General features: G+C 42.4%; 1 protein-coding gene across 1 annotated transcript; it reads right to left on the reverse strand.

Moving 5' to 3' along the window:
• Positions 1–863: 863 nt before the first annotated feature.
• Positions 864–25,878, reverse strand: LOC100676422 (antigen WC1.1-like). Its single transcript, XM_023549068.2, has 10 exons — positions 25,465–25,878; positions 21,440–21,760; positions 11,816–12,124; positions 11,396–11,713; positions 9,378–9,470; positions 8,988–9,302; positions 8,115–8,429; positions 1,653–1,694; positions 1,249–1,563; positions 864–1,016 (listed from the first exon to the last, which is right to left on the reverse strand). Exons 1-10 carry the CDS (start codon positions 25,547–25,549, stop codon positions 976–978), a joined length of 2,154 nt encoding a protein of 717 aa, XP_023404836.2. The 5' UTR covers positions 25,550–25,878; the 3' UTR covers positions 864–975.
• Positions 25,879–26,353: the final 475 nt, after the last annotated feature.

The following is a 26,353-nucleotide window of genomic DNA, read 5'->3' on the forward strand; positions in this document are numbered from 1 at the left end:
GGAGTTCTCTGTTGTGCTCCCTGTCAGGGCAGTCATCGATTGTGGCCAGGCACCAACTAGTTCTTCTGGTCTCAGGATGATGTAGGTCTCTGGTTCATGTGGCCCTTTCTGTCTCTTGGGCTCTTAGTTGTCGTGTGACCTTGGTGTTCTTCATTTTCCTTTGCTCCAGGTGGGTTGAGACCAATTGATGTTGATGCTGATTTTGATCATATATTCTCAGTCTTCACTGACACTGTTCACAGCGGAAGCCATACTTTTTGAGAGCTTCCACGCTCAACCCAGGACCAATGACTCAAGTCACTCAAACCTTGCTGTCTATCGTAGAGAAATGGAGTTTTGCCAGATGAGAGTGAAGCCTTAAACTTGTGCAATTTTCTTGATATCACAATTGGTCCAATACTCTCCTCACATACTTTCCAGGTCATTTAGCACCCCTTAAGGCCTACCTTGCTGCTCTGCTCTCTGTCTGTGCAGCTGAGTTCCCAAGAAGATAAGGACCAGGAAGAGAAGGGCTCCCAGAATGAGGCAGATGACCCCAGGTAGGGAGAAGATGCCAGAGTCAGGGACTGAGCCTGAACTGGTGTCTAAGGAGAAAAAATGACCATGAGGTTTTAGAGATGATCATAAGCCCAAGAGAATCCCCTCATCCCAGTCATTTGCTGAGTCCTCAGGACCATGAAGTCACCAGTTCAGGGACAATGGGTCTGCCTGAACCCCAAGATGTGACCAACCCAGGTCCCTCCAAGAGGTGTGTCAACTGTCTTCTGAATCTGGTCCTAAGGAGTTTCTATAAAGTAAATGCTGGTGAACCTTATGATCTTTATGGCTGCCATAACTTACTGGGGCTATAAACATCTGGTAACCAGAACTTTCATGTGATAATATGGTTAATTTTTCCAGAAATATGTAGATTACAGAGTAGAGGTCCCTGAATATCTGAGTTTCTCCTCTATCACTTGGCTTGGAGCAGAAAAATCACTTACCTCTAAAAGTTGGGGAAGATGGTGTCCTCTTACCTGAAGAGAAGAGAAGAGAAGGAAAATGGGACCACTGTACTGGGTTGGCCTGGAAAAACCATCTCGTCATACCTACCATCCCTGGCACTTCTTTCTCACTCAGATCCCAGGAGACAAGACCACAGCCTCTCCAAAGTCAGAGCACAGGGCAGCAGGTAGGCCCAGGAAGTGCTTCTGGAGACAAACTCACATCTCCTTCAGCCTTAGCCCTCTTTCCTGCCCCTTCACTCACCAGAGCACCTCACTCCAGCATCTTCCTCGTGCTTGCAGTTGCTCTGCCCCCAGGGCTGGGCGGCACAGGCCCACAGGGAGGACTCCTTGCCCCTGCACCGCACCTCATCCAGCCAGATGCTTCCATTTCCTGGGCCAAATGCAGCCTCTCGCAGGGCTTCCAGAGCAGAGCCACAGCCCAGCTGCTGACACACCACCTCGGCCTCTGCCAGACTCCAGGAGTCATCGCACACTGTGCCCCAGGAGCCGTTGTGCCAAATCTCCACTCGCCCTGAGCATGTGGTGTCTCCTCCTCTGAGTCGAAGCTTCTCTTTGTCTGGAAAGGCAGCAAAACTTTCTGTTACTGGCCCGGTGGGAGGAAGGATTCCCGAGAACCGACAAGGGAAGTGGGAGGGGCTGAAGTACCTGTGCAGGGGGCAGCAGTGGGACAGCTCTTGGATTTCTTTCCTGCAGAAACAGACAATGGCGAAAAGATGGATCAGGGGGATCTAGGGCTATCAAGTGTTCATTAGGTTGGACCGTTTCAGGAGAGGGCTCCCTAAGTTGAATGAGGGGAAAATCACGAGCGTAGAGAAACCAGAGGCTTCATATCAAGTTCAACAGGTGAACAACTGAGGTATATATTGGTGTCTCATATTTTTCTCTTGAGCTGTGGCTTCATGAGTTAAAAAAAATCGTGTGATGGCACAAACAGAATTTTGGGCTATGGAGCTGGCCTCATTGCTAAGGAGGGATTTAAGATCGTTTTTTATTTTTAAAGAAATTAAGGAGGTGAACAAATATGAAGAACCCTTCCATTCCCAATGATCCTGTGTTTGATTGCCTGATGTCACAGAGTAGCTATCTGTACTCTGATTAATGTAAAATTGAGAGATTTATTGAAAGTAAAGGGATAGCTTGAGCTGGGGATAGACTAACCTCTGTGCAGTGGATTCCAATAATCGAATATGGTGACTTGGCAGTGATGTTTTATAAGGGGGAATAAAGGACATGAAGTACAGTACTTGATTGGTATTTACAAACTCAGATCATTGAAAGACATTACTTGATTAGTAATTACAAGTTTAGATCATTGAAAGACATTGCTGCATTGGTAGCAGATCATTTTAAGGTGGAACTTCCTGTGGCAGGAACTCATAAGGCAGGACTTTCTATAGCAGAAGCTCTTAAGGCGATTGGCTTAAAAGGATATATGTGTCTCTCTTAGATTGGTTACAATGTGCTAATCATAAGAGTACGTGAGGGGTGGTGGTGGTGGTGGTGGTTGTAGTGTATTTATGTCTTCGTTACCAGACATTCCTTTCTTAGAGGAGTTGCAGTGTAGTTACATCATCATTGCAGGACATTTCTTAGTTTCATGATTATGTCTGCATGGAAAATGGCTGTTGCTAGGGCAGAAATGAAATTAGCCACATAGGAGTCACACTGAAATCTCAAGCCTGCCACTTCAGACCTTCTCAGGTACCTCAGATTTTAAAATTCCCTTACACACTGAGAAGGGGTGAAGTTTGAGTTTCTTCGAAAGAGAGTTCCTAAACTTTCAGATCCTGTTGACCTGTGTGTTGCAGTGTGATGGGTGCCTGTGCCTCCTCCCAAACTCCAAGTACCTAGGGCTGGCAAAATCTCTGATGGGAAGATGCCCATGGAGTTCTGAGGGTGGTAGAACTCAAAGTTTGGGGTTGAGAGAGAGAAAAGTTCCTCGTGATGTCATGACATTAAAGGAAGGCAACTTCTAGTTGGGCCACATTGTCTGAGTCAGCTAAGAGTCCAGGACCAGTGTCCACCATGAAGGACTGATGACGCTTGCTCTCACCAACTCTCCTCCCCACTTTCCTAGATTGGTGACTCCCGGTCAGGATCTCACTGTTGTAAATCAATACAACCCTACACTACCTGTGCTCATCATCTCTATCAAATCACTGTAATTTTATTTTCATAAAACTCATAACCACTTGAAAGTATTGTTTATTTCTTTATTGGTTTAAATCAGCCACCGCCACACCAAAAAAATCAAAGCAAGGACCTTGGCTGCATTATTCATTTCTCTAGTTCCTAGAATACTAGGTTCATAGTAGGGCTACAACAAATATTTACTTGCTAAAAAGATAGATGAAGGTATGAGAAGGTATTCTAAACTGAATCATAGTTTCCATTTTCTCTCTTCTCCATTATTAAACTACGAAAAGAACTGTGGATCAATGTTTACTCTTTGTTATTAACTAGCTCTTCTAACTCCTTTATAAGTTAACAAGTGAATGGAATAAATTGGGTGTATAAAAGGTTTTTTTTTTCCCTATTAAAAGCTCATGAGCCATATACACATTATTCTGGAATGCACAAAAGTAAATAATAGACTACATCGAGAGAAAAATATGTATCCTATTTGTATACTTCATAAATTAAGAATGAAAGAAAATCTAAGTGATGCCTTCATGTTTTTAGCATGATATGTAGAACAGGAAAATGGGCGAAGTTTATGCTCACGGAGAGGGAGATGAAACATTAAAAGCAGGATTTAAAAATGTTTAGAAAGCCAGGGGATAAGTACAATATCGATATGTAGAAAAAGACAAAAAATTTCGAGTGACATTGATTTTGTACACAGAGGGATAATTATACAGAATGGACAAATAACACAAAGACCCTGTTACTAAGAAAATGCATAAAATAAAAAAGACCAAAACCACACGCTAATTCACAGAAAAACCTAGAATTTGAAGACGACAAGAAAATATAGCATTTCACAGAAAACAAATATAGTTGGGATAGACAATTTGTTAGAAAAATCTCAGAATTGATATGTTCTTTCTGTATCATTCCATAAAACCACACGACTTATTCAGGATTCTCTTCTGGAATTTTTCTGAAATTCAATCTCCTAACTTCTGCTGGATGTCTGCTCTCTTTCAGACTCAGAGTTCTTCCTATCACCAGTTCTAATGAAATGATCTCTGGTCTCTCAAGAGGAAAACAGAAACAGGAAGTCAAAAAGATATAAGCACAGAGATGGTGAATAATAGATTGCTCAGAATTGAACAATTCAATTCAAGGTGGAGCAAAGAAAGAGGAATCAATAAAGTCTATTGAGGACAGCAATTGGTGAGGCAGGAAGAAGAAAACCCTAGGGGAGTATGGTTTCAGGAAATCCTAGAAAAGAATGAGTTGAAAGAAGGAGAAAGGAATCAACATTATCAAACTTAGAATCAAAGTCCTTCAGAAAACGGGGGAACCGGGTAGAATTTAGAAACTAAGTATGAACATTACCAAATAAAGGAGCAAGGGCACCATCTCCCACTCTGAAGAGGAAAAGTGAGTGCAGGTGCAGAGCCATGGGTTCATACACATGGTGGAAGAAAAATGAGAGAGCTTGCGTACAATTACTTCTATTCTCTCAGAGTAAAGTGAAGCAGATTCAGTTAAGAGTAGTAGTGGATTCAGTTACTGGTAATTTGAGGTAATACAAGAAAATATGAAATAGCAATTCGAAGGATAGGAAAACAATAGCAGAATGATAAGGCATGCTGATTGCCCTGTAGGGATTTATTCTTCACTTTAAAGTGAGATCAGTAAATGCTGTGTACTTTTTTTCAGCATACTCCAATAGCTTGGGTCTAGGCAGGGATATGCAGATCGTAGAGTTTTCCAGTCCGTGGGGTTTAGCTACGTGAGTTTCAATAGAGGAAAAGTGTGGCAAGGGAGTTAAAGGTGGTGGCAAGAGAGGGAATGCAATAATAGACCACGAAATTTAAACAGGTGAGCAAGAAATTGCAGGCACAAGAGGGATGATGGTAATGAAAAAATATTGCAGATACATTGGAGATTGAATGTCTCCATGAGGAAGAATTATCTAAGATAAAATAAAGATAATAGTCAAATGCAGTATACTTTAAATCTAGATATCTGAAGTGGTGCAGTTATGGATGATAAAAAAAATATAACAACGTGAAATACAGAATTACGTGAGTTATAACAGAACACGGGTGGAGGAAAGCTGGATAGGTTGTCTGCATGAAATGTTGAAATTGGAAATAGCGGTGAGAGAAACAGGATGGAGAGAAAGCACACAAGACTGGTTCTGAAATCTTTGGTCAATGACGAAGGATGATCAGCAGGTGAGTAGAAGACTCTAAGGACATGAAGAGAATAGTGTATGTCAATGGCATAAATTTCAAAAGATTTGTGAATTTAAAAATAATTTCAGAGCAGAAATGATTTGGAGTTTCAGTGGGGATCAAAGAAGATGCTGATGCCACTTCTAGACCTAGAGGAAAGTGGATTATATGAAAAGTAAACAGCCTCTATTTGCAAGGTTGTAGGGAAAGCGCTGTCACTAGGGGCTACTCAGGCTTTGTTTAGAGTAAGAAGGTAAACTTAAAGATATAGGGAAATTTGTTAATATCCAGTAGAAAAAAAATCAAGAGACACCAGCAAATTACTTTAGTAGGGCAAGAGGGCAAAGAGAGTAATACTGGCCAGATTTGTGGATTATCACAGTATCATGAGAATGAGGGTCCAGATTTTGAGGGTGAACTTGGAGTCTTGGGCTTCTAATGAAGACTGATGTAAGGATGAGAGGCTTGACGGTATTGTTCTGAGGGTTGTTTACAAGATATGTAGTTATCTTTTGCATCTAGAAGTTTAGATGTCCTTTAACTCTAGAAATTATGGGGAGACTGTGTCACTGGCCTCTTCAGCATAAGCCTAAGAAACTCTGGCTCCTGCCCACCCCTTCAGGCCATCAAGCTTCATTTTCCCTAATGTTCCCCCTGCTCAGCCATCTTGGGCTTCTTTCAGTTTCTCAAATGCACCATGCTCTTTCCCACTCCGTGACCTTTCCACTTGCTTTTCCTCTGGCCAAAACATCCTTTTATCCTTTTTTCTCTTTGATGACTATGACTCAATGGCAACAGGTAAAGCTCATCTTTTAGGATTTTGCTAAAGCATCCCTCTTCAGAGAATCTGTCACTTGTCCTTCCCAACATATTTACTCAATAGATCTTTATCATTAGGTTGAAATCATCTGAGGAGTTACACATATATCCTCTCCTGCTTTCTATCCTCATGCGTGTAACTGGACCTTGCAAATAATTTGTTGTTAAGTGCCGTTGAGTTGATTCTGACTCATAGAGAGCCTATGTGCAACAGAATTAAACACTGCCCAGTCCTGTGCCATCCTTGCAATCACTGCTGTGCTAGAGCCCACTGTTGCAGCCACTGTGTCAATCCACAGTGGTTGAGGGTCTTCCTCTTTTTCGCTGACTCTACTTTACCAAGCATGATGTCCTTCTCCACGGACTGGTCCCTCCTGATAACATGTCCAAAGTATGTAAGACTAAGTCTCACCATCCTTGCTTCCAAGGAGCATTCTAGCTGTACTTCTTCCAGTAAAGATCTGTAGACTTATCACCTAACTCAGAAAGTGTGAACATCACAAAATGCATTGCAGATTGGAAAGGACAGTGCTTTGGAACTGGGCATATTGGATGGATATAAAGTTCTGGCACTTGTTAGCAAAGAGACTCTGAGCATATCACTGAAGCTCTATTAACATCAGTTTCCTCAAATGAATAATGACTGTCATCATACTTAATTAATAGTCTTTTGTGAAAATTAATTGCTATTCTCTGTATAGGAATTTAGCAAAATGCTAAGTGCATTGAATTGCGTCCCCCCCAAAATGTGTGTCAACTTGGCTAGGCCATGATTCCTAGTATTGTGTGATTGTCCACCATTTTGTCATCTGATGTGATTTTCCTATGTGTTGTAAATCCTACCTCTATGATGTCACTGAAGCAGGATTGGAGACAGTTATGTTAATGATGCAGAACTCAATCTACAAGATTAGGTTGTGTCTTGAGACAATCTCTTTTGAGATATAAAAGAGAGAAGCGAGCAGGGAGATAGGGAGACCTCGTATCACAAAGAAAGCAGCGCCGGGAACAGAGTGCCAGGAGTGCCTTGCTGAAAAGCTCCTAAACCAGGGGAAGATGGATGACAAGGACCTTCCCCCAGAACTGACAGAGAAAGCCTTCCCCTGGGGCTGGCACCCTGAATTGGGATGTCTAGACTGTGGGAGAATAAACTTCTGTTTGTTAAAGCCGCCCATTTGTGATATTTCTGTTACAGCAGCACTAGATAACTAAGACATAAAATCTGTTGATGACGAGTTGATTCCAACTCATAGCGACCCTATTGGACAGAGTAGAACTGCTCCATAGGGTTTCCAAGGAGCACTTGGTGGATTCGAACTGTCAACCTTTTGGCTAGCAGCTGAACTCCTAACCACTACACCACCAGGATTTCCAAACTAAAACATAAACCAAAAAGCTCACTGTCATCGAGTCAATTCTGACTCATAGCAACCCTATAGGACAGAGTAGAACTGCCCCATAGAGTTTCCAAGGAGGGCCTGGTGGATTTGAACTGCCAGCCTTTTGGTTAGTAGCCGTAGCTCTTAACCACTGTGCCACCAGTGTTTCCAACTAAAATATACTCATTAGAAATTAAGGTTCATCTCTTGTCTTCCTTATTTGAGGTAATAAGCTCCAGTGAACAAAATTTAAGTTTCCAACACAGTACAAGGTCAAGATGCCCATGTCTTCTGTTCAGTCTCCCAGGTGTTTTAACTTAAAGTGCTGTCAGGCCTGAACACCACCCCCCCCCCCGTTTTTTTTTTTTTTCAGAACATGCTATGGTTTGGGTTTCAAGATTTGACATTCTCTTTGGATAGATACATTTTGTAGGCTTAATCTGAAATTTAAGCCACACCATTAAAACATAATTTGCAAAAACAAGCACATTGAAGGATGGTATAAGGATGGTATAAAAAAAAAAAATAGTTTACCCAAATTCAGATAAATAAGTCACCTGCACATATGATGTGAGCTGCTTCCTTCGGGGAGCATGATCTGTCGTTCCAGGGTTCAGAAAGACACTGCCACAGGGTGGTGTCACTTTTCTGACACTGGATTCCATCCACCCAAAGAGGCTGAGAGACTGCCCTGATACCAGCAGAAATATTGAGCTCTCCAGTGTCCCCACAGCCCAACTGCCTACAGATCACAGACACGGTGGTGGGCTCCATTGGGCTTCTGCAGACACCGCCCCACGTCCCATTGTAGAAGACCTCCAGCCAGCCAGCACAGTCATGCTCATCACTCACCAGCCTGAGGGCCAGGGACTCTGAAAATAGAGATGGAAAGAATGAGGGCACTGGGACCCAGTGTGGCTGACTTAGTGCTGTGATCCTTCATCTCCAGGGGATGGAACCGCTTATCTTCAGACACTGCAGGGGAGCTTCTCACTTGGAAGGAATTCATACATTCCTTTCTGATCTCTTTTCTTAATCAGAGTTTAATCACGTGTGCCCTGCTGTCTCTCATTATAGGGACTGGAACAACTGAGGTGAGGTGAAGGAGCCCTCCAGATATTCATCAGCTTCGGGGAGATGCACTAATACACACAAAACATGGGTGGGGATTTGCAAGCCATTTAGTTTTCTTTTTTTTACTACTTCTGAAATATACATGCTGCCTTTATCTGGAACACTAGAAAAAAATCTTGTCAAATGAAATCACTGCAGGTAGAAATCCATCATTCACAGCTATTTGAATACCAAGCATCATGGCAGGCTCACTTCCCTTAGTTAGGCTAATTCAGCTCATGTTCCCCAAGGGGCTAGGCCCACCCTCTGTGGAGCTCCTCACTGCCTCCCCCAATGTGGGCACATGGACAGCAGACCTGAACAAATGACCCCTGCATCCTCCTTGTGCCTGCAGTTGTGCTGCCCCCAGCCCTGGGAAGGGCACTTCCACACATGGGACTCCTTTCCTGTGCATTTCAGTTCATTCATCCAGATGGGTCCTGTTCCTTCCCCGAAATGAGCAGAACCAACAGCATTAATGGCCACTCCACAGCCCAGCTGTCTGCACACCACGTGGGCATCCTTCATGTCCCAGCTGTCATCACAGACTGTGCCCCAGGAACCCTGATGAAAGATCTCCACTCTCCCATCACAGCTACTGCTCCCGTCCACCAGGCGGAGCCACCTGCTCTCTGAGGAGAGAGAGTCATGTCAGTGGGGGATTTATACAGAATGAGAAAAAGTTCTGGTGGTGTGGGACCACTCACCTGAGCAGTTGGCAGCACTGTCTTCTGAGGCTGCACCGCCCGCTGGGTGAGACACAGAGCTGTTGTGTGGGAGAAGAAGCTGGGTCTGGTTTCCTGCAAAGGGCATACCATTCAGCAGGACCAGCTATATAATTTGTAGAACTCAGTGCAAAGTAAAATATGGGGTCACTTTTTCAAAAACTATGAAGGATTTCAAGACAGTGACAGAAGAACATTAAACTACGTGTGGGCCCTTCTAAGGCACAGGTCACACCCCATGAACTCAGCTCTGATGTTCACCTCCATGGGCCTGGGGTTAGAAACATTAGAGCTTAAGAAATGAAGTCAAATAGAACTACCATATGACCCAGCAATTCCACTCCTAGGTATATACCCAAAAGACTTGAAAGCAGGGACTCAAAGAGAGACTGTACACCAGTGCTCATTGAAGCTGCTATTCACAATAGCCAAAAGGTAGGAAGAACCTAAATGCCCATCAGCAGATGAATGGATAAACAAAATGTGGCACATACATACAGTGGAATACTACTCAGCCTGAAAGAGAAATGAAGTCTTCATAGGTGTTACAGTATGGATGAAGCTTGAAGATATTATGCTGAGTGAAATAAGTCAGTCACAAAAGGACAAATATTTTATGACCTCGCTTATACAAAAAGACAAGAATAGGCAAATGTATAGAGACCAAAGTTCCTTAGTGGCTACCAGGGGCAGGAGAAAGGGTGAAAGAGAGGGTTATCGCTTATGGAGTGATGAGTTTCAGTTTATGGTGATGAAAAAATCACATTGATTAAGGGTAGGGTTACCTAGGCAATTAACATAATTGCAGTAATAAGTTATATACCTGTAAAAAGTTAAACTGGCAAAAGTTGTGTGATAGGTATATTTACAACAACGACACACATACACACACGAAAAGTAGCTGCTGAGTCTGCTTATGCACAGCCAAATAGCTCATGGGATTTGACTCCTTGGTTTGGAGGTTTAAGGTAGTGGTTTCATGGGACATCCCAGTTAACTGGTCTAATAAGGTGTTTAGTGCTTCTGTTCTACTTCCTAGTTCATTGTGTAGTGCCTGGGGCCTTAAAAGCTTGCAAGCTGCCATCCAAGGAGCAAATGGTCTCTATTCGCCTGTAGCAACAGAGAAAGAAGCAGAGTCAGGAAAAGGAGGAGGAAATGGAATGTGTGGTTAATTGCTTCCACAACCAACTAACTGCCCGTTATGAGACCAGAACTGGATGGTGCCCAGCAACCATTTATTGAAAGTTTTGACTAAAGATTCTACAGAAGAATCCTTATCAAAAGGGGGAAAAGGCAGAATTTCAAATTCTCATGGACTCCAGATTTTCTGGAGCTATAGAGGCTAGAGAAACCCCCAAAAGTATTGCCCTGAGAAAATCTTTAAACCTTAAACCAAAAATATCTCCTGAAGTTTTAAAACCAAGCAAGTTTAGCTTAATTAGTAAAGAATATCTTCCTTGAACATTATGCTCTTTTAAGATCTATCTATATGGGATCAAACTGACAACAGCAACTCAAAAGAATAGATAGAAATCTTAGGGGGCAATGAATTTATGTTAATGGAAGAGGAACAACTCAGAAAATGAGGGTGAGAATGGTTGCACAACTCAAAGAACATAATCAATGTCACTGAATTATACATGTAGAAACTTGAATTGGTAGATGTTTTTGCTTGTATATTCTCAACAACAACATCAAAATAAAATAAATTATTTTAAAAAGAAAACAAACCTGCAGCTAAATTTTAAAAAAAGAAAGAAACAGAGTCAAGAGCAGGAGTGAGCAAGTCAGAAGCCACAGAATGAGACCCTCATGCTGGAGCTCACGTGAAATTATTCTTTCCTCAATTACTGCCTGGAGCTGAAAAGTGAATGACCCATGAGAATAGCTAAGGTATCCCTCAGAAATCTTTGCGTATAGCTCCCACCTTCAAGACTCCCTACCCAGGCACATATCCATCAGGGAGAGTCCTAAATGCATCAGCCCTTCATCTGTCTTACCTGAGCAGATCACAGAGGCAGCATCTCCCTGGGAACAGTCAGGATACCCCAAGGCAGTCACAGGGCACTCCCATAAATGGGACTCAGTCCCTGAACAGTGAAACTTGTGCTTCCAAACCTGGCCACTTCCTTCCTGAAAAGGCACTCCTCTTGGGGTGGCAATGGCAACCCCACAGCCACGGTGCTGACAGACGACATTGGCATCTGCCAGATCCCAGAGAGAGTCACAGAGCAGTCCCCATTCTCCAAGAATCTGGATCTCCACTCGGCCCTCACATTCAGAGCCATCCTTAGACACAAGCCGCAGTCCTGTGTATTCTGGGAGAAGGTGACAGGAGTTTCAACAACACTAAGTGATTTTCTAATTTTAACATAATTGAGGAGAGGAGGAACAGATTAAAGTTCTTCTCTGAGTCTCACCTGAACAGTTGATGTGGACAGCCCCACTGTGGGAACAAGTGCCTCCAGGACAGGGCACTCTGGGGCAGAACCAGAGCTCAGGCTCCTGTCCCTCACAGTGGAACTCTTCAGTCCAGACCTGTCCGTGGGCGTCTCTCAAGGGCACGTCCCGCTGGACAGACACAGCCTTGCCACACCGCAGCTCTGCACAGATGACATGGGCAGTGGGGAACGTGAAGTTCCTATCAGACACTGGCATCCATTCTGTTCCAGTATATATTTCAACTCGCCCTGAGCATGGTCCATTCCCACCAGCCAGATGGACAAATCCTGAGGAAGGAAAAGGAAAAAACGTAGTGAGTGCACCTAACCCTTGGGAGATCACCGAGAGTAAACAGCCATAGGAACATTGAGAAAACATGTGTTGTCCTAGAGAGAATGACTCAGGTGCTGAGTTAGATCAAGAAGTAAAAGAGCAAATGTTCATCACAGGGAGAATCAGCCTTCTGTAAATGTAGTTTAATTAAATCAGACAGAACAATGAAAAAAAAAACAGAGTCCCGATAGGACTTCCACAAAGGAAATTGACAATGTCAAGTAACAACTTTGCTATTAGTTCAGAAAAACCGGAATCCCTGGAAAAGGCTATGTGGGACCAGATAGGACCAGGATCAAACTGCTTATTGAATGGACATTCAGCCCGAGTACTGAGATGTGACCTGCAGGTTCACTCTGGCAGTTGATTTTAAAAAAAATAGGGTAGAATCTTAAGATGGCTGAGAACTGCTTCCTTCTTCTTACATCCTGTACCTTATAGGTCAAGTATAGGGCCAATGTGAGTTGGTGCAGTGGTAAAGAGCTCAGCAGCTAACCGAAAAGGTTGGCAGTTCCAATCCAGCAGCCATTCCTTGGAAACCCTACGGGGCAGTTCTGCTCTGTACTATAGGGTCACTATGAGTGGGAATCAACTCGATTGCAACAGGTTTTGCATTAATAAATGAGCCCTGGTGGCACAGCGGTCAAGTGCTTGGCTGCTAACAAGAGGTTCGAACCCACCAGTCACTCCACGGGAGAAAGATGTGACAGTAAGCTTCTGGAAAGATTACTGCCTTGGAAATCCTATGGAGCAGTTCTACTCCATCCTATGGGGTCGCTATGAGCCAGAGTCAAGCCATGGGTTTGGTTTTTGGTTAAAAAAAAATAGTAGTACCTGGTCTCCCATCTAGCACATGAGTTAGAAGGAAAAGAAATTGTGAAGGGTACTGTTAAATTTATACTTTGTCCGCCAGACTTGCTGGAATTAGAGCCTGAAAGATCTCACCTGAAAGCCCCTGTTTGGAATTCCTATTTCCTTTGACCTTGTTGGCTTGCACAAACATTTTGGCTAGTGCACACATCTTGACTAGCCTACTTGCTTAAATGTTTAACTTAGACATTAAACAGGCCTTTCTGAAAAGACAAGATGCACTTTGCACCTTTTGCTCTCTGCATGACCTGAGGGTAGGTCAAAATATGTTTTTTAATGCTCTGTTTTATCTTTCTCTCTGCCTCTTTGTTTTTTTATATAAATTCCCCGTTTGCTCTTGTTCGGGAGAGTACTTCCTAATTTTACTGGGAATGTGCTACCCAATTCATGAATCTTTCTGAAACCAAATAAACTCGTTAAATTTAATTTTAGCTTTGTCAGAATTATTTTTTAACAATTATTTCTTACCACTTATGCCAGGCCTCCTCTGTGAATCCATAAACGTGCCAGACATTTAGGATAAGAAATATTGAAGCAGTGATTGACCACTTTTGTACCTTTATGTTTTAGTTTGTTTTCCATGAGGTTAATGACGATATTTTCATCCTCCTTTTAAAAACTCATTGTCAACTTGATTCCGACTCATAGCAATAGAAAGAATTTATCTTCACTTGAATCTAGATGTAATGGAATTCAGAGAACCCTTTAGCCACCCAGTGCTAAAGTGGTACAACTCACCAGTGGAGCTGAAGATGAGTGAGATTGCAGAGGAGAAAATAGGGATAGATGAGTGTGCTGTTATTTCATTAAAGGTTATGTTTTTCCCTCAGGAAGTCTTGCATTAAGTGCAGAAGATTCTCACGACCTTCCAAAGGTATCATAAAATAACCAAAGAACCAAGAAACCAAATCCATTGCCATCAAGTCCGTTCCAACTCATAGTGACCCAATAGGACAGAGTAGAACTGCCCCATACCATTTCCAAGGAGCAGATGGTCCAAATTTGGAGCAAAAATGATCACAATTTAAAAAGAAAAGGAACAAATGATCATTATTAAAGGGAGAAATCATTAAAAATTCTGTGGACATTAAAAATATGATAAAAAGATATTAGGAACAATGATAAGCCAATAAACCTGGAAATTTGGATTAAACTGATAAGTTACATGAATAAATAATAAAGCTTAGTAATTCTATAATATTTGTTGTCAGTGTTAGGTGCCTTCGAGTTGGTTCCGACTCAGAGCAACCCTATGCACAACAGAACGAAACACTGCCCGGTCCTGTGCCATCCTTACAATTGTTGTTATGCTTGAGCCCATTGTTACAGCCACTGCGTCAATCCACCTCGTTGAGAGTCTTCCTCTTTTCCACTGACCCTGTACTTTACCAAGCATGATGTCCTTCTCCAGGGACTGATCCTTCCTGACAACATGTCCAAAGTATGCAAGACGTGGTCTCACCATCCTTGTTTCTAAGGAGCATTCTGGTTTTACCTTTCCAAGACAGATTTGCTCGTTCTTTTGGCAGTCCATGGTATATTCAATCTTCTTCGCCAACACCACATTTCAAAGGTGTCAGTTCTCCTTCGGTCTTCCTTATTCGTTCGTTGTCCAGCTTTCATACGGATATGATGCAATTGAAAATATCATGGCTTGGCTAAGGCGCACCTTAGTCTTCAAACCGACATCTTTGCTTTTCAAAACTTTAAAGAGGTCCTTTGCAGCAGATTTGTCCAGTGCAATGTGTCTTTTGATTTCTTGACTGCTGCTTCCGTGGGTGTTGATTGTGGATCCAAGTAAAATGAAATCCTTGATAACTTCAATCTTTTATCTGTTTATTATGACTTTGCTTACCAGTCCAGTTGTGAGGATTTTGTTTTCTTTATATTGCGGTGCAATCCATACTGAAGGCTGTGGTCCTTGATCTTCATCGGTAAGTGCTTCAAGTCCTCTTCACTTTCAGCAAGCAAGGTTGTGTCATCTGCATAATCCAGTTTGTTAATAAGTCTTCCTCCAATTCTGATGCCCATTCTTCTAAATATAATTCAGCTTCTCAGATAATTTGCTCAGCATACAGATTGAATAGGTATGGTGAAAGGACACAACCCTAATGCACAACTTTCCTGACTTTGAACCACTCAGTATCCCTTTGTTCTGTCCAAACAGCTGCCTCTTCACCTATGTACAGGTTCCACATGAGCACAATTAAGTATTCCGGAATTCCCATTCTTCTCAATGTTATCCATAATTTGTTATGATCCACACAATCGAATGCCTTTGCATAGTCAATAAAACACAGGTAAACATCTTTCTGGCATTCTCTGCTTTTAGCCAGGATCCATCGGACATCAGCAATGATATCCCTGGCCCCACGTCCTCTTCTGAATCTGGCCTGAATTTCTGGCAGTTCCCTGTAGATATACTGCTGCAGCTGCTTTTGAACATCTTCAGCAAAATTTTGCTTGCCTGTGATATTAATGATATTGTTCTATAATTTCTGCATTCGACTGGATCACCTTTCTTGGGAATAGGCATAAATATGGACCTTTTCCAGTCAGTTGGCCAGGAAGCTGTCTACCATATTTCTTGGCATAGACAAATGACCACTTCCAGTGCTGCATCCATTTATTGAAACATCTCAACTGATATTCCGTCAATTCCTGGAGCCTTGTTTTCCGCAAATGCCTTCAGTGCATCTTGGACTTCTTCCTTCAGTACCATCAGTTCCCAATCATAAGCTACCTCTTGAAATGGTTGAATGTCGACGAATTCTTTTTGGTATAAGGACTCTGTGTATTCCTTCCATCTTCTTTTGGTGCTTCCTGCATCATTTAGGATTTTCCCCGTAGAATCCTTCACTATTGCAAATCAAGGCTTGAATTTTTTCTTCAGTTCTCTCAGCTTGAGAAACACCGAACGTGTTCTTCCCTTTTGATTTTCTATCTCCACCTCTTTGTACATGTCATTATAATACTTTGTCTTCTCAAGCTGCCCTTTGAAATCTTCTGTTAGTTCTTTTACTTCATCATTTCTTCCTTTTGCTTTAGCTGTTCAACATATGAGAGCAAGTTTCAGAGTCTCTTCTGACATCCATCTGGGTCTTTTCGTTCTTTCCTGTCTTCTCAATGACCTTGCTTTCTTCATGTATGATGTCCTTGATGTCATTCCACAACTCATCTGGTCTTCAGTCATTAGTATTCATTCAACATGTCAAATCTATTCTTGAGATGATCTCTAAATTCAGGTGGGATGCACTCAAGGTCATATTTTGGGTGTCGTGGACTTACTCTGATTTTCTTCAGTTTCAACTTGAACTTGTATATGAGCAAATGATGGTCTGTTCCACAGTCGGCCCCTGGACTTGTTCTGACTGATGAGATTGAGCTTTTCCATCATCTCTTTCCACAGATGTAGTAGATTTGCTTCCTGTGTGTTCCATCTCGTGAGGTCCATGTATATAGTCGCCATTTATGTTGGTGAAGAAAGGTATTTGCAATGAAGAAGTCATTGGTCTTGCAAAATTCTATCATTAGATCTCCAGTACTGTTTTTTATCATCAAGCCATATTTTCCAACTACCAATCCTTCTTCTTTGTTTCCAATTTTCACATCCCAATCACCAATAATTATCAATGCATCCTGATTGCACGTTCAATCAATTTCAGGCTGCAGAAGCTCATAAAAATCTTCAATTTCTTCATCTTTGGCCTTAGTGATTGGGCATAAATTTGAATAATAGTCATATTAACTGGTCTTCCTTGTAAGCATGTGGATATTATCCTATCACTGACAGCATTGTACTTCAGGATAGATCTTGAAATGTTCTTTTCGATGATGAATGCAACACCATTCCTCTTCAAGTTGTCATTCCCAGCATAGTAGACTACACGATTACCTGATTCAAAATGGCCAATACCAGTCCATTTCAGCTCACTAATGCCTAGGATATTGATGTTTATGCGTTCCATTTCATTTTTAACAATTTCCAGTTTTCTTAGATTCATACTTCATACATTCCAGGTTCCAATTATTAATGGATGTTTGCAGCCGTTTCTTCTCATTTTGAGTCGTGCCACATCAGCAAATGAAGGTCCTGAAAGCTTTACTCCATCCATGTCATTAAGGCCAACTCTACTTTGAGGAGGTAGCTCTTTCCCAGTCATCTTTTGAGTCCCTGAGTGGCTCATCTTCTGGGACTATATCAGACAAAGTTCCGCTGCTATTCAAAGGTTTCACTGGCTAATTCTTTTCAGAAGTAGACTGCCGGGTCCTTCTTCTTAGTCTGTCCTAGTCTGGAAGCTCAGCTGAAACCTTCCCACCATGGGCAACCCTGCTGGTATCTTAATACCAGTGGCGTACCTTCCAGCATCACAGCAACACATAAGCCCCCACAGTATGACAAGTTGACAGACATGTGGGGGCTATAATATTTAAGGAAATTGAACCAATAGCCTTCACTGAAAAAAATTAGCAGATAAGAAAAAAAAATTTTTTTTTTAGAATCTAGAAAAATATAAAAAGATAATACATCAACCCAAACTAGCTTTATCCCAGCTTTGCAAGTTTGATTTCACATTGGAAGATTAATTAATGAACTTTACCACACATATTATTCAGGATCTGGCAAGAAACAAAATTCAACTCAGAAGGTTCAAATCAACCGATTTTTAAAGAAAAAACTACTTACAGAGAGTGGGCAGGATTGCAGGGAACCAAGGTATATGGAAACAATCAGAGACTAGCAAAGTGAGAAGCCTTTTATCACCCTGAGGGCTGAATAGAAGGTCCTTAGCTGGCATAAACAGCTTTTGGTTCATACCCACCCAGTGATGCTATGAAAGAAAGGCCTGGCAATCTGTCTCCATAAAAATAACAGCCAAGAAAATCCTATGGAGCAGTTCTACTCTGTGACACATGGGGACACCATGAGTTGGAATCAACTCAATGGCAACAAGTATGGCACATGAGTAGGGCTGAACAGGGAATCCCTGGGTGGTGCAAATGGTTAAGCACTTGACTACTAACTGAGAGGTTGGAGATTCAAACCAATCCAGAGACATCTCAGAAGAAAGGTCTGGTGATCTCCTTTCAAAAGGGCACAGCCTTGAAAACTCTATGGCATGCGTGAGTCAGAATTGACTCTTTGGCAACTGGTTTGGGTTTGGGGTTGAACAGTCAAGGGAAAGAAATCATATTAAAAGAGCACAGTGAGAGTTGAATGTAAGAAGCAAAGGACACTCATAGGAGTGAAGGGATAGAGTCACTGCCGGAGATGGGGGACCCAAGCAGGGAAGATATAGCTCATCTTTCTCCTCTTCCACTGAACTCAACTAAAAGTAAGATAGCAAGAGGGCCCAGGTGATCCAATCAGAGGGCCCAGCCTTCCTGGGCCCAACTCAAGGCAGAGAAGGGCAAAGAATGCATCTGAGGGGAGTTGCAGATGAACAATAACCTGCACGCCTCAGTAACAAATTTACAGTAACAGAGGACATATGTCCTTCACGTGTTCAACAACTGGCATGACTCAACTATATAATTTAAACATGTATTCATCATTAGTAAATTTATAAATAAAAGCAAGGAATGGCTATCACAAATGTCAGAGTAGTGGCACCTCCAGCAGGAAGGCAGAATAGTGTGATCAGGAAGAGATATGAGGCAGCTTCTTGGGTGCTAGCAATGCAATTCCTTGGTTTGGCTGGTTATTACATGAATGTTTACTTTAAAATTATTTGTTAAATTATACACATTTATGTCATGCACTTTATGTATACACACTTCACTGGTTTTGCTTCCATGGAGAATCCAGCCTAAGGCAGTTTTGACCACAAGACCTTTCTGATGGGATTTACTAACTGGAAGATAACCAAGGGAGTGTTTAACTAAGAATGATTTCAGCAGGAAACTTGGCCTGTCTAGATTGTTTATTGTAAATCTGGGTTATAAGGAATGCAGCTCACAAAAAATTGAAAGTCCGGTAACTATTTAAGCTGTATGGCTACTAGTGAGACATAAAAACTTAAAAACAGAATTGTGTAGGATTTTTTGTTCTTTAGAATTTTCACTATTCTGTTAATTTTCTAGTAAGCATTATTATTTACATAACTTAAAAAGTAAAGAGGTTTCTAACTGGAAAAAATATATACAGATCAGCCTTGCTTGACAATTCTATAATACTCAACTTAAAGGGATGACTCAGCATATCGCCCAAAAAGTTCATAAAATATTCACATCAAGGACTATGGTTAAACTCTGAGATTAAACAGCAAAGTTCTCACCAGGTAATGATTTGTTTGTGATATCTCTAAAAAATGATGGCAGGCAAAAGTGAGTTAAAATGATTCAATGATTTAATCATTGTCCTAGTCAAAAGTTAACAGAGTTTGGAACTCAAAAGAGTACAGCACCTTTCATTATGTGCTTTTTATCTGTTTTTCTTCAACAGACGATGAGATCTGGCAGAAGGTACGTCTCAGGTAGGCAGAAAGCTCTTTGTTGTGTTTCACATGAACTCATTTAGGGAAAGTACAGCTGAAGTCCCCAGGTGGAGGAGGCCAGATCAGATTTACACTGGCATACTACCCCAGCTTTTTTTTGTTTTTTTAATTCTTGGAAATCACTTTACTATTTACATGTCTGGTGACTTTTCTACCAATCACCACAAGCAGAGAATAACAAGATTCCAGGATCAATGCTTTTTAATTCCTAAGAGATACTGAAACCCATACCCTATTCCACATTAGTCTAAACTTATAAACACCCAAAAAGGACAATGTGACAAGAAATCAAAGGAACAACAATTTTTTAAAAGTTGTTTTATAGAAAACACACTAATTTTGACCACAGTGTCTCTCATTCACTGGCTTCACTAGTACTAATAAAAAAAAAAAAATAGTTGCCATCAAATCAATTCTGACTCATGGCAACTCCACGTGTGTCAGAATAGAACATTTCTCCGTAGAATTTTCAATGACTGATTTTTGGAAGTAGATTGCCAGGCCTCTCTTTCGAGGCACCTCTGGGTGGACACAAATCTCCACCCTTCCAGTTAGCAGCCAAGCTTATTAACTGTTTGCACCACCCAGGGACACTGAATTCAATAGTTGTTGTTGTTATTGTTGGTTGGTTGCTGTTGAGTTGATTCCAACTCATGGCGAACACATGTGTTACAGAGTAGAACTGCTCCATAAGGTTTTCTTGGCCCTAATCTTAATGGAGGAGCCCTGGTGGTACAGTGGAGCCCTGGTGGCACAGTGGTTAAGAGCTATGGCTGCTAACCAAAAGGTTAGCAATTTGAATCTTTGGAAACCCTATTGGTCAGTTCTACTCTGTCCTATAATGCCATTATGAATCAAAATCAACTTGACACCAACAATTTTTTTTTTAATCTTAATGGAAGGAGGTCACCAGCCCTTTTCTTCTGCAGCACCACTGTGTGGGTTTGAACTGCCAACCTTTAGGTTAGCAGTCTAGAACAAGCCATTTGTGCTAATAGGGACCTTACTTCACTAGTACTTCTGCCTTAAATGTTGTGGAATCTGTGGACCAATCACCACCAACTCCCACAAAGTTAGCCTTGTGTAAGATAAACTGGAAGAGGCACAGATATCCCTTTACCTCAAGCATCAGGGGAGGTTCCAGAGACCTAACCCAGGTCTAAATGTAGGTCCTCCTTGGAAGGACTCAGACTTATGGAGTCAAAATGGAATAATGCCTCTCTGGATTGCTTCCTGGCACAGGACACAGGATAAGATTCTCTGTCTGCGGTTCTAGAAATTGCAGACAGACAAGGTTTTCCTGGGCAATGCTGGTGGGAGGAGGATAGGGGATTTAATATTTTATGGTAAGAAAGTCACACAAAAATCCACTTCAACAAGTCCTTCCTGAATTCTCAGAAACTAGAGCTATTTCTGTATCTAAAGTTCCAAATAGTCCCTGATCAAGTCTTATTTTTAGGGCCATTGTTAGAGGCTAATAATCTTCTACGAAAACATGATTGAGTGGAAGTCATAGACTGTCACACCTCAAAAGAATACTAGGTGAGCCTGAGTCACAGGTCTCCATTTTACACCTGAGAAGACAGAACCCAGGGAAGTTTCAGCTCCATAGTTGTAAATAGTTGTTGAGCAGTTTTAGCACTACACCTCCTGACCCAATCTCCCCACATCTCAAGACACACCAACATTTGAGGGTTCCAGGAACTCATAGGTCAAGGCCTTTACTTTCCTGGGTCAAAGAAGCCCTTATGCTGACCCCCTAATACTCTCGGAATCACTCTTTGAGGGTAGACTTCACCCAGGGACACTCAGGAAGCCGTGATCCTGAATTCTCACAGTAATTCTGGTAATGAGACTGAGGCCTTTATGCCGGAATCCCCTGCAAGACCAGAAAATCCTTACCTGAGCATACCACTCCAACATTCCAGGCAGGGGTATAATTAAAATTTTTCATATGGCTATGATCAAAATATGAACATCTATTGATAGTTGGTTCTGTTCCCTCACAGGAAAATTGGTCAAGCCAAGTGAATCCAATCCTTGATCCCAAATGACGCCTTACAGGAGCATCTACAGCAGCTCCACATTCCAGTTGTCTGCACACCACAGCCACTTTTTTCAAGTTCCAGTTGTAATCCCACACCATTCTCCACTGTTCTTGGTACTTAATCTTCACACTCCCCTCACAGCGGTGGCCTCCATTCTCCAGGTTCAGCTCTACATCTGCAAGACAGATACAGACACAGGACACAGGAGATGTTTTGGGAGGCCAGGCCTTAGACGACTCTGGATACTGCCCTCCTAGTAAATGTGCCAGGGACCTGTCCCGTCACTGACATATCCACCCACTTATTGTTGATCCAGGAAAGGGAGGCAACTCCTACCTAGAGCACCCACCAGGGTGTTGAGGAGGAGAAAACAGAGTTTCATCTCACTTACTGCTCAGTGCCCATGATGCCAATGGTAAGATTATTTTTCTCCTTCTCTCTCCCACAGGGAGCGCTCCTGTCTATTTTAGAAACAGAAGGACCCCCTCCAGAGTAGCAGAGCAGCCAGGTAGACAGCGTGAAGATTTATCTGCCTGTCTTGATCCCTTGATCCGAACTAAAAACTTCTGTCTGAGTGACAAATTCTGCTTTCTGGGTTTTTCATGGATCTGATACCCACACCACTTCTATCGTGGTACATCAGGTTTCTCCTCCAGTACCCACACTCCTTCTTTCCTCTAGGGAACACAGAAGTGAGTTTCCTTCAGCCTTAGGATTACCTCCATTACTTTTAGACTCAAAGCCATTCTGGAGACAGACATATAAGAATTGTCTTTCTGACCAAAGCAAAGTCATACAAGCTTCCTAGGCACATCCAAACACCTCGAAGGTCTGAATTTCTGGGGCTAAGGGCTGGGGACCACGGTCTTGGGGGACAACTAGGTCAATTGACATAGCTCATAAAGAAAACGTTCTACATCCTACCTTGATGAGAAGCGTCTGGGGTCTTAAAAGCTTTTAAGGGACCATCTAAGATCCATCTATTGGTTTCATCCAACCCAAAGCAAAGGAGAATGAAGAAAACCAAAGACACACAGAAAATATTAGTCCAAAGGGCTAATGGACCATATGAACCACAGCCTCCACCAGCCTGAGCCCAGAAGAACTAGATGGAGCCCAGCTACCAACACTGACTTATCTGACAGGGATCACAATAGAGGGTCCCAGACAGGGCAGGAGAAAAATACAGAACAAAATTCAAAAAAAAAGACCAGATTTACTGGTCTGACAGAGACTGGAGGAACCCCCGAGACCATGGCCTCTGTACACCCTGCTAACTCAGAACTGAAGCCACTCAAAGATTAGACAGACCTATAAAACACACAATAACACACTTGAGGAATATGCTTCATAGTTCAATTAAGTATACAAGACCAAGTGGGCAACATCTGCTCAAAAGCAAAGATGAGAAGGGAGGAAGGGACAGGAAAACTGAACAAAAGGACATGGGGAACCCAGAGTGGGAAGGAGGAGGGTGCTGACACATTGCAGAGGTTGCAACCAATATCACAAAACAATTTGTATATAAATTTTTGAATGAAAAACTAAATTGCACTGTAAACTTTTACCTAAAACAATAAAATTTTAAAAAAGAATTATCTTTCTTGGATTCCAACCAAGACTTTGTCCCTGGGTTACCTGTTCACACCACTCAGGTCTAGGCATGGGTCTACGTGCTTCCCTTCAGGAAGCAAAAAGGGGATACAACAGAAGAAGAGCACCTCTTGGCAGATGCTAACCTTGACAAGATTATGAGGAGTTCTGTCCTAAGAAGGAAGCAAAGATAAACGGGTGGAGGAAGGGGTGAAAAGAGAGTTGAAGAGAGGAATCATCCTGGGAGGCTTACTTAGTGTTTCAGGATAGGCTTGATATTGAGGCAGGATCAAAGGGTTAAAATAAGATCCTACAAGTAAGTTTACATGTTCAGTTCTCTTCGAAAATGTCAATAAAACCATTCCTAGTAATGGTGGGCTAGATTGTTTAAACCAACTGTGCTTCTGAGAATAACTAAAACATGGAATAAAATATATACTAAAATTTTATTTTAAAAGCACTGAAGATCTGGTAAGATAGGAAAGAAAAATCAGGCCCAAGCTGAAGAGAAATGTGACCCCATTGAGGTAAAAGAGTATTAAATGGGAATGACATCAGCAAAAATGGTAAAGACCTGCAAAAAACATATACAAGAATGCTCGAACTAGCATTATAAAAATGCTTAATGCTAGAGACAACCCACATGTCCAGTGACAGTTGAATGAAAAACTAAATCGTGGTATATTTATATAAAAGACTAATATAGAGCAATAAAAATGTGCCACCTATGATGAAATGCAACAACATGGATGAATTGCAAAAACAAAATATTTAATAAGTCAGGCATGGAAAAATATATACTGTATGATACCATGTTCAAATATATGAAGAATTTGTCTATGGCATTAGAAGTCACGTTAGTGGTTATCACTGGAGAGAGGAAAGGGGACAGGCATTGTGAAGGGGCATAATGGGAATGTTTAGGGGAGAGGTTATGTTCTACTTATTGAGCTAGATGGTGATTATGAGACTGTATTCCCTTTGTGGTAATTCATCGAGCTGTATGCTTACACTTTGTGCAATTTCTGTAGTTTATAATGAAATAAATAGCATCTGGCCAACACTCGAGAAGTAGAAACTTGAAGGGGTGGAGTTTCCCAAGAGTTATGGGGACTTAAGAACTGAGCAGGAGGAAGACAAGGAGCATTGAAGGGAGGCAGCCATCACAACCTCAGCCTGGGCCAATACCCAAATCCTGAAAGAGTTACCCCTTCTGGGCTGCAGCACAGTCCCTGACGCTGAGGTCCTCTGAGTCAGGTGGCCAGTAGAAATCAGATTGCAGGAAAGGACAGAAAAATTACATCAGACAGAAAATACACCCCACAGAATTCAAAAGCCTGGGATTCTTCTCCAATAATAGTTCCTAGGGGTGGAAAAAGACCAGTCCAGGACCCCAGTAAATTAAAAAAACAGCTCACCAGGACTGGGGCAGGAGCTCTACTCTTAACCCACAATATCAGTTAACGCTTGTAAACAAGAGGGCCCCTCTCATGGCTGCAGGTTTCTCTGCTCTACAGTGGAGACCTGAGAGGGAGAGGTGAGGCCAGAGGCAAAGCCTCACCCAGAGCCCAGTGCCAGGCAGACACTGCAGTCAAGCAGCAAAGAGGCCATAGGATTTCAATGAGAGGCACTAGAAAGAGGCAGGCAGGTGCAAGATTATCTATGATCAGGTTACAGCTGACTTGTGGAACCTCTGCCGCTGCCTATCATCACACACACTCAGTCACATAGGCCCACACCCCAACAGTGTGAGCATGGTATATTTTACAAACTGACTCGATCACTTCTTGGCAGCCCTGTTCCCTCTCACACAGATAACCTTTACATACCCCTCACACCCACTGCACACACACATACAAGCTCATAGCCAGAAACTAACAGAAATACTAGAGTCCTGATGGGATAGTCAGGCAGAGGAAAAAGAGTCAAGTAAATAGCATATGTTAGGAGCAGCCCAGAGACCCAGCCTGGATCAATCGCTGATCCTTCCCACACATTGGGAGCTACCTGGACTAAAGGGATATGAAAACAAGGGAGACATTGGAGAGGATTGAAACCTACCCAGCTCCGTCAGGGACCAGATATTAATTCTCAGCAAATTCTGCCACTATGACCAGTTAACACTCCACAGGAGAAGAACAAATATTCACAATCACTGTGGTTTCTTTTTGGTCAAAAATATATCGTCTACATTGAGGCTTTGGCTCCATGACTCCAAAGACCTGCCCCTTCACCACCATGTCCATCCATTTACTGTTGATCCCAGGAAAAGGAGGCAACTCTTACCTGGAGCACCCACTAGGGTGATGAGGAGGAGAAAACAGAGTCCCTGGAGAGAGAGATGTCCATTCAAAGCTATCCTGACTCCCATGTCACCAAGGCCACAGCCCAGCTACAAAAAAAACCGCTGTGAAGAGGTATCAGCGTACTGACAAACGTTCTACAGAGTGGGAAGGGAATATATAGACACATCCCCTGACATCCTCCCTACCGAGAGCCAATAGAGACACCTTTTACCATCTCAGATGCTATCGGAGACTTTAATCTGCCACTTTCTGAAGCTCAAACACCAATTAGAGTCTGAATCTTACATACCTCCTTATATGAGCAACACAGCGCTTTGACATCATGTTTCCTTAGGTCCCTGAGAACCGGGCCTCATAAACTGGACCCCGTCATCGGGGCTGGGGCCGAAAAACTACATCAAAAAGCATAAGTGGACTTCTCCGCCCATGAAGGTCCTGCTCTCTGGCTGATGAGTGCAACTGTAAGACCATTCTGGGCCAGAGGGCTATGATCAGTTTACCCTCATCTCTTTGGCCTGTGGGAGGACTTCTTTGGTGTAATCAGACCGTGGTTCTTCCCTGTGACTGAGCTCATGGCTGAAGCAGACCCCCAAGAAGGCTGGGAATACAAAAGTATCAGGTCAGCTGAAAATGGAAACCAGAGGATAGAAATTCACAGCTGAACGCAGAGGGGGTCAGGTGGGATTCATCAAGTGGTGGAGGCGGGTGTGTTTCTTGTGCCTCAGGATGGTCTTTCTCTCAGGGTTCTGGAGACTGAGCACCTGGAGCACAGACAGGTTCATAATAACAAGGGGCTTTGATGGAATATAACTTTCCTCTTCTGGGCCTCTCAGGGATCTTAACCCCAAAAACCACTCTGTCTAGCCTTG

Source organism: Loxodonta africana, chromosome 4, assembly GCF_030014295.1.
Source record: "Loxodonta africana isolate mLoxAfr1 chromosome 4, mLoxAfr1.hap2, whole genome shotgun sequence".
Taxonomy (NCBI): domain Eukaryota; kingdom Metazoa; phylum Chordata; class Mammalia; order Proboscidea; family Elephantidae; genus Loxodonta; species Loxodonta africana.

Coding starts and splice junctions, on each gene's coding strand:
- LOC100676422 (XM_023549068.2), bottom strand. CDS start 25,549: ATGGGAGTCAGGATAGCTTTGAATGGACATCTCTCTCTCCAGGGACTC. Junction 11,714..11,815: donor TGTCCACATCAACTGTTCAG/GTGAGACTCAGA, acceptor ACCTTCTCCCAG/AATACACAGGACTGCGGCTT. Junction 1,695..8,114: donor AGCTCACATCATATGTGCAG/GTGACTTATTTA, acceptor CTGTTTCTGCAG/GAAAGAAATCCAAGAGCTGT.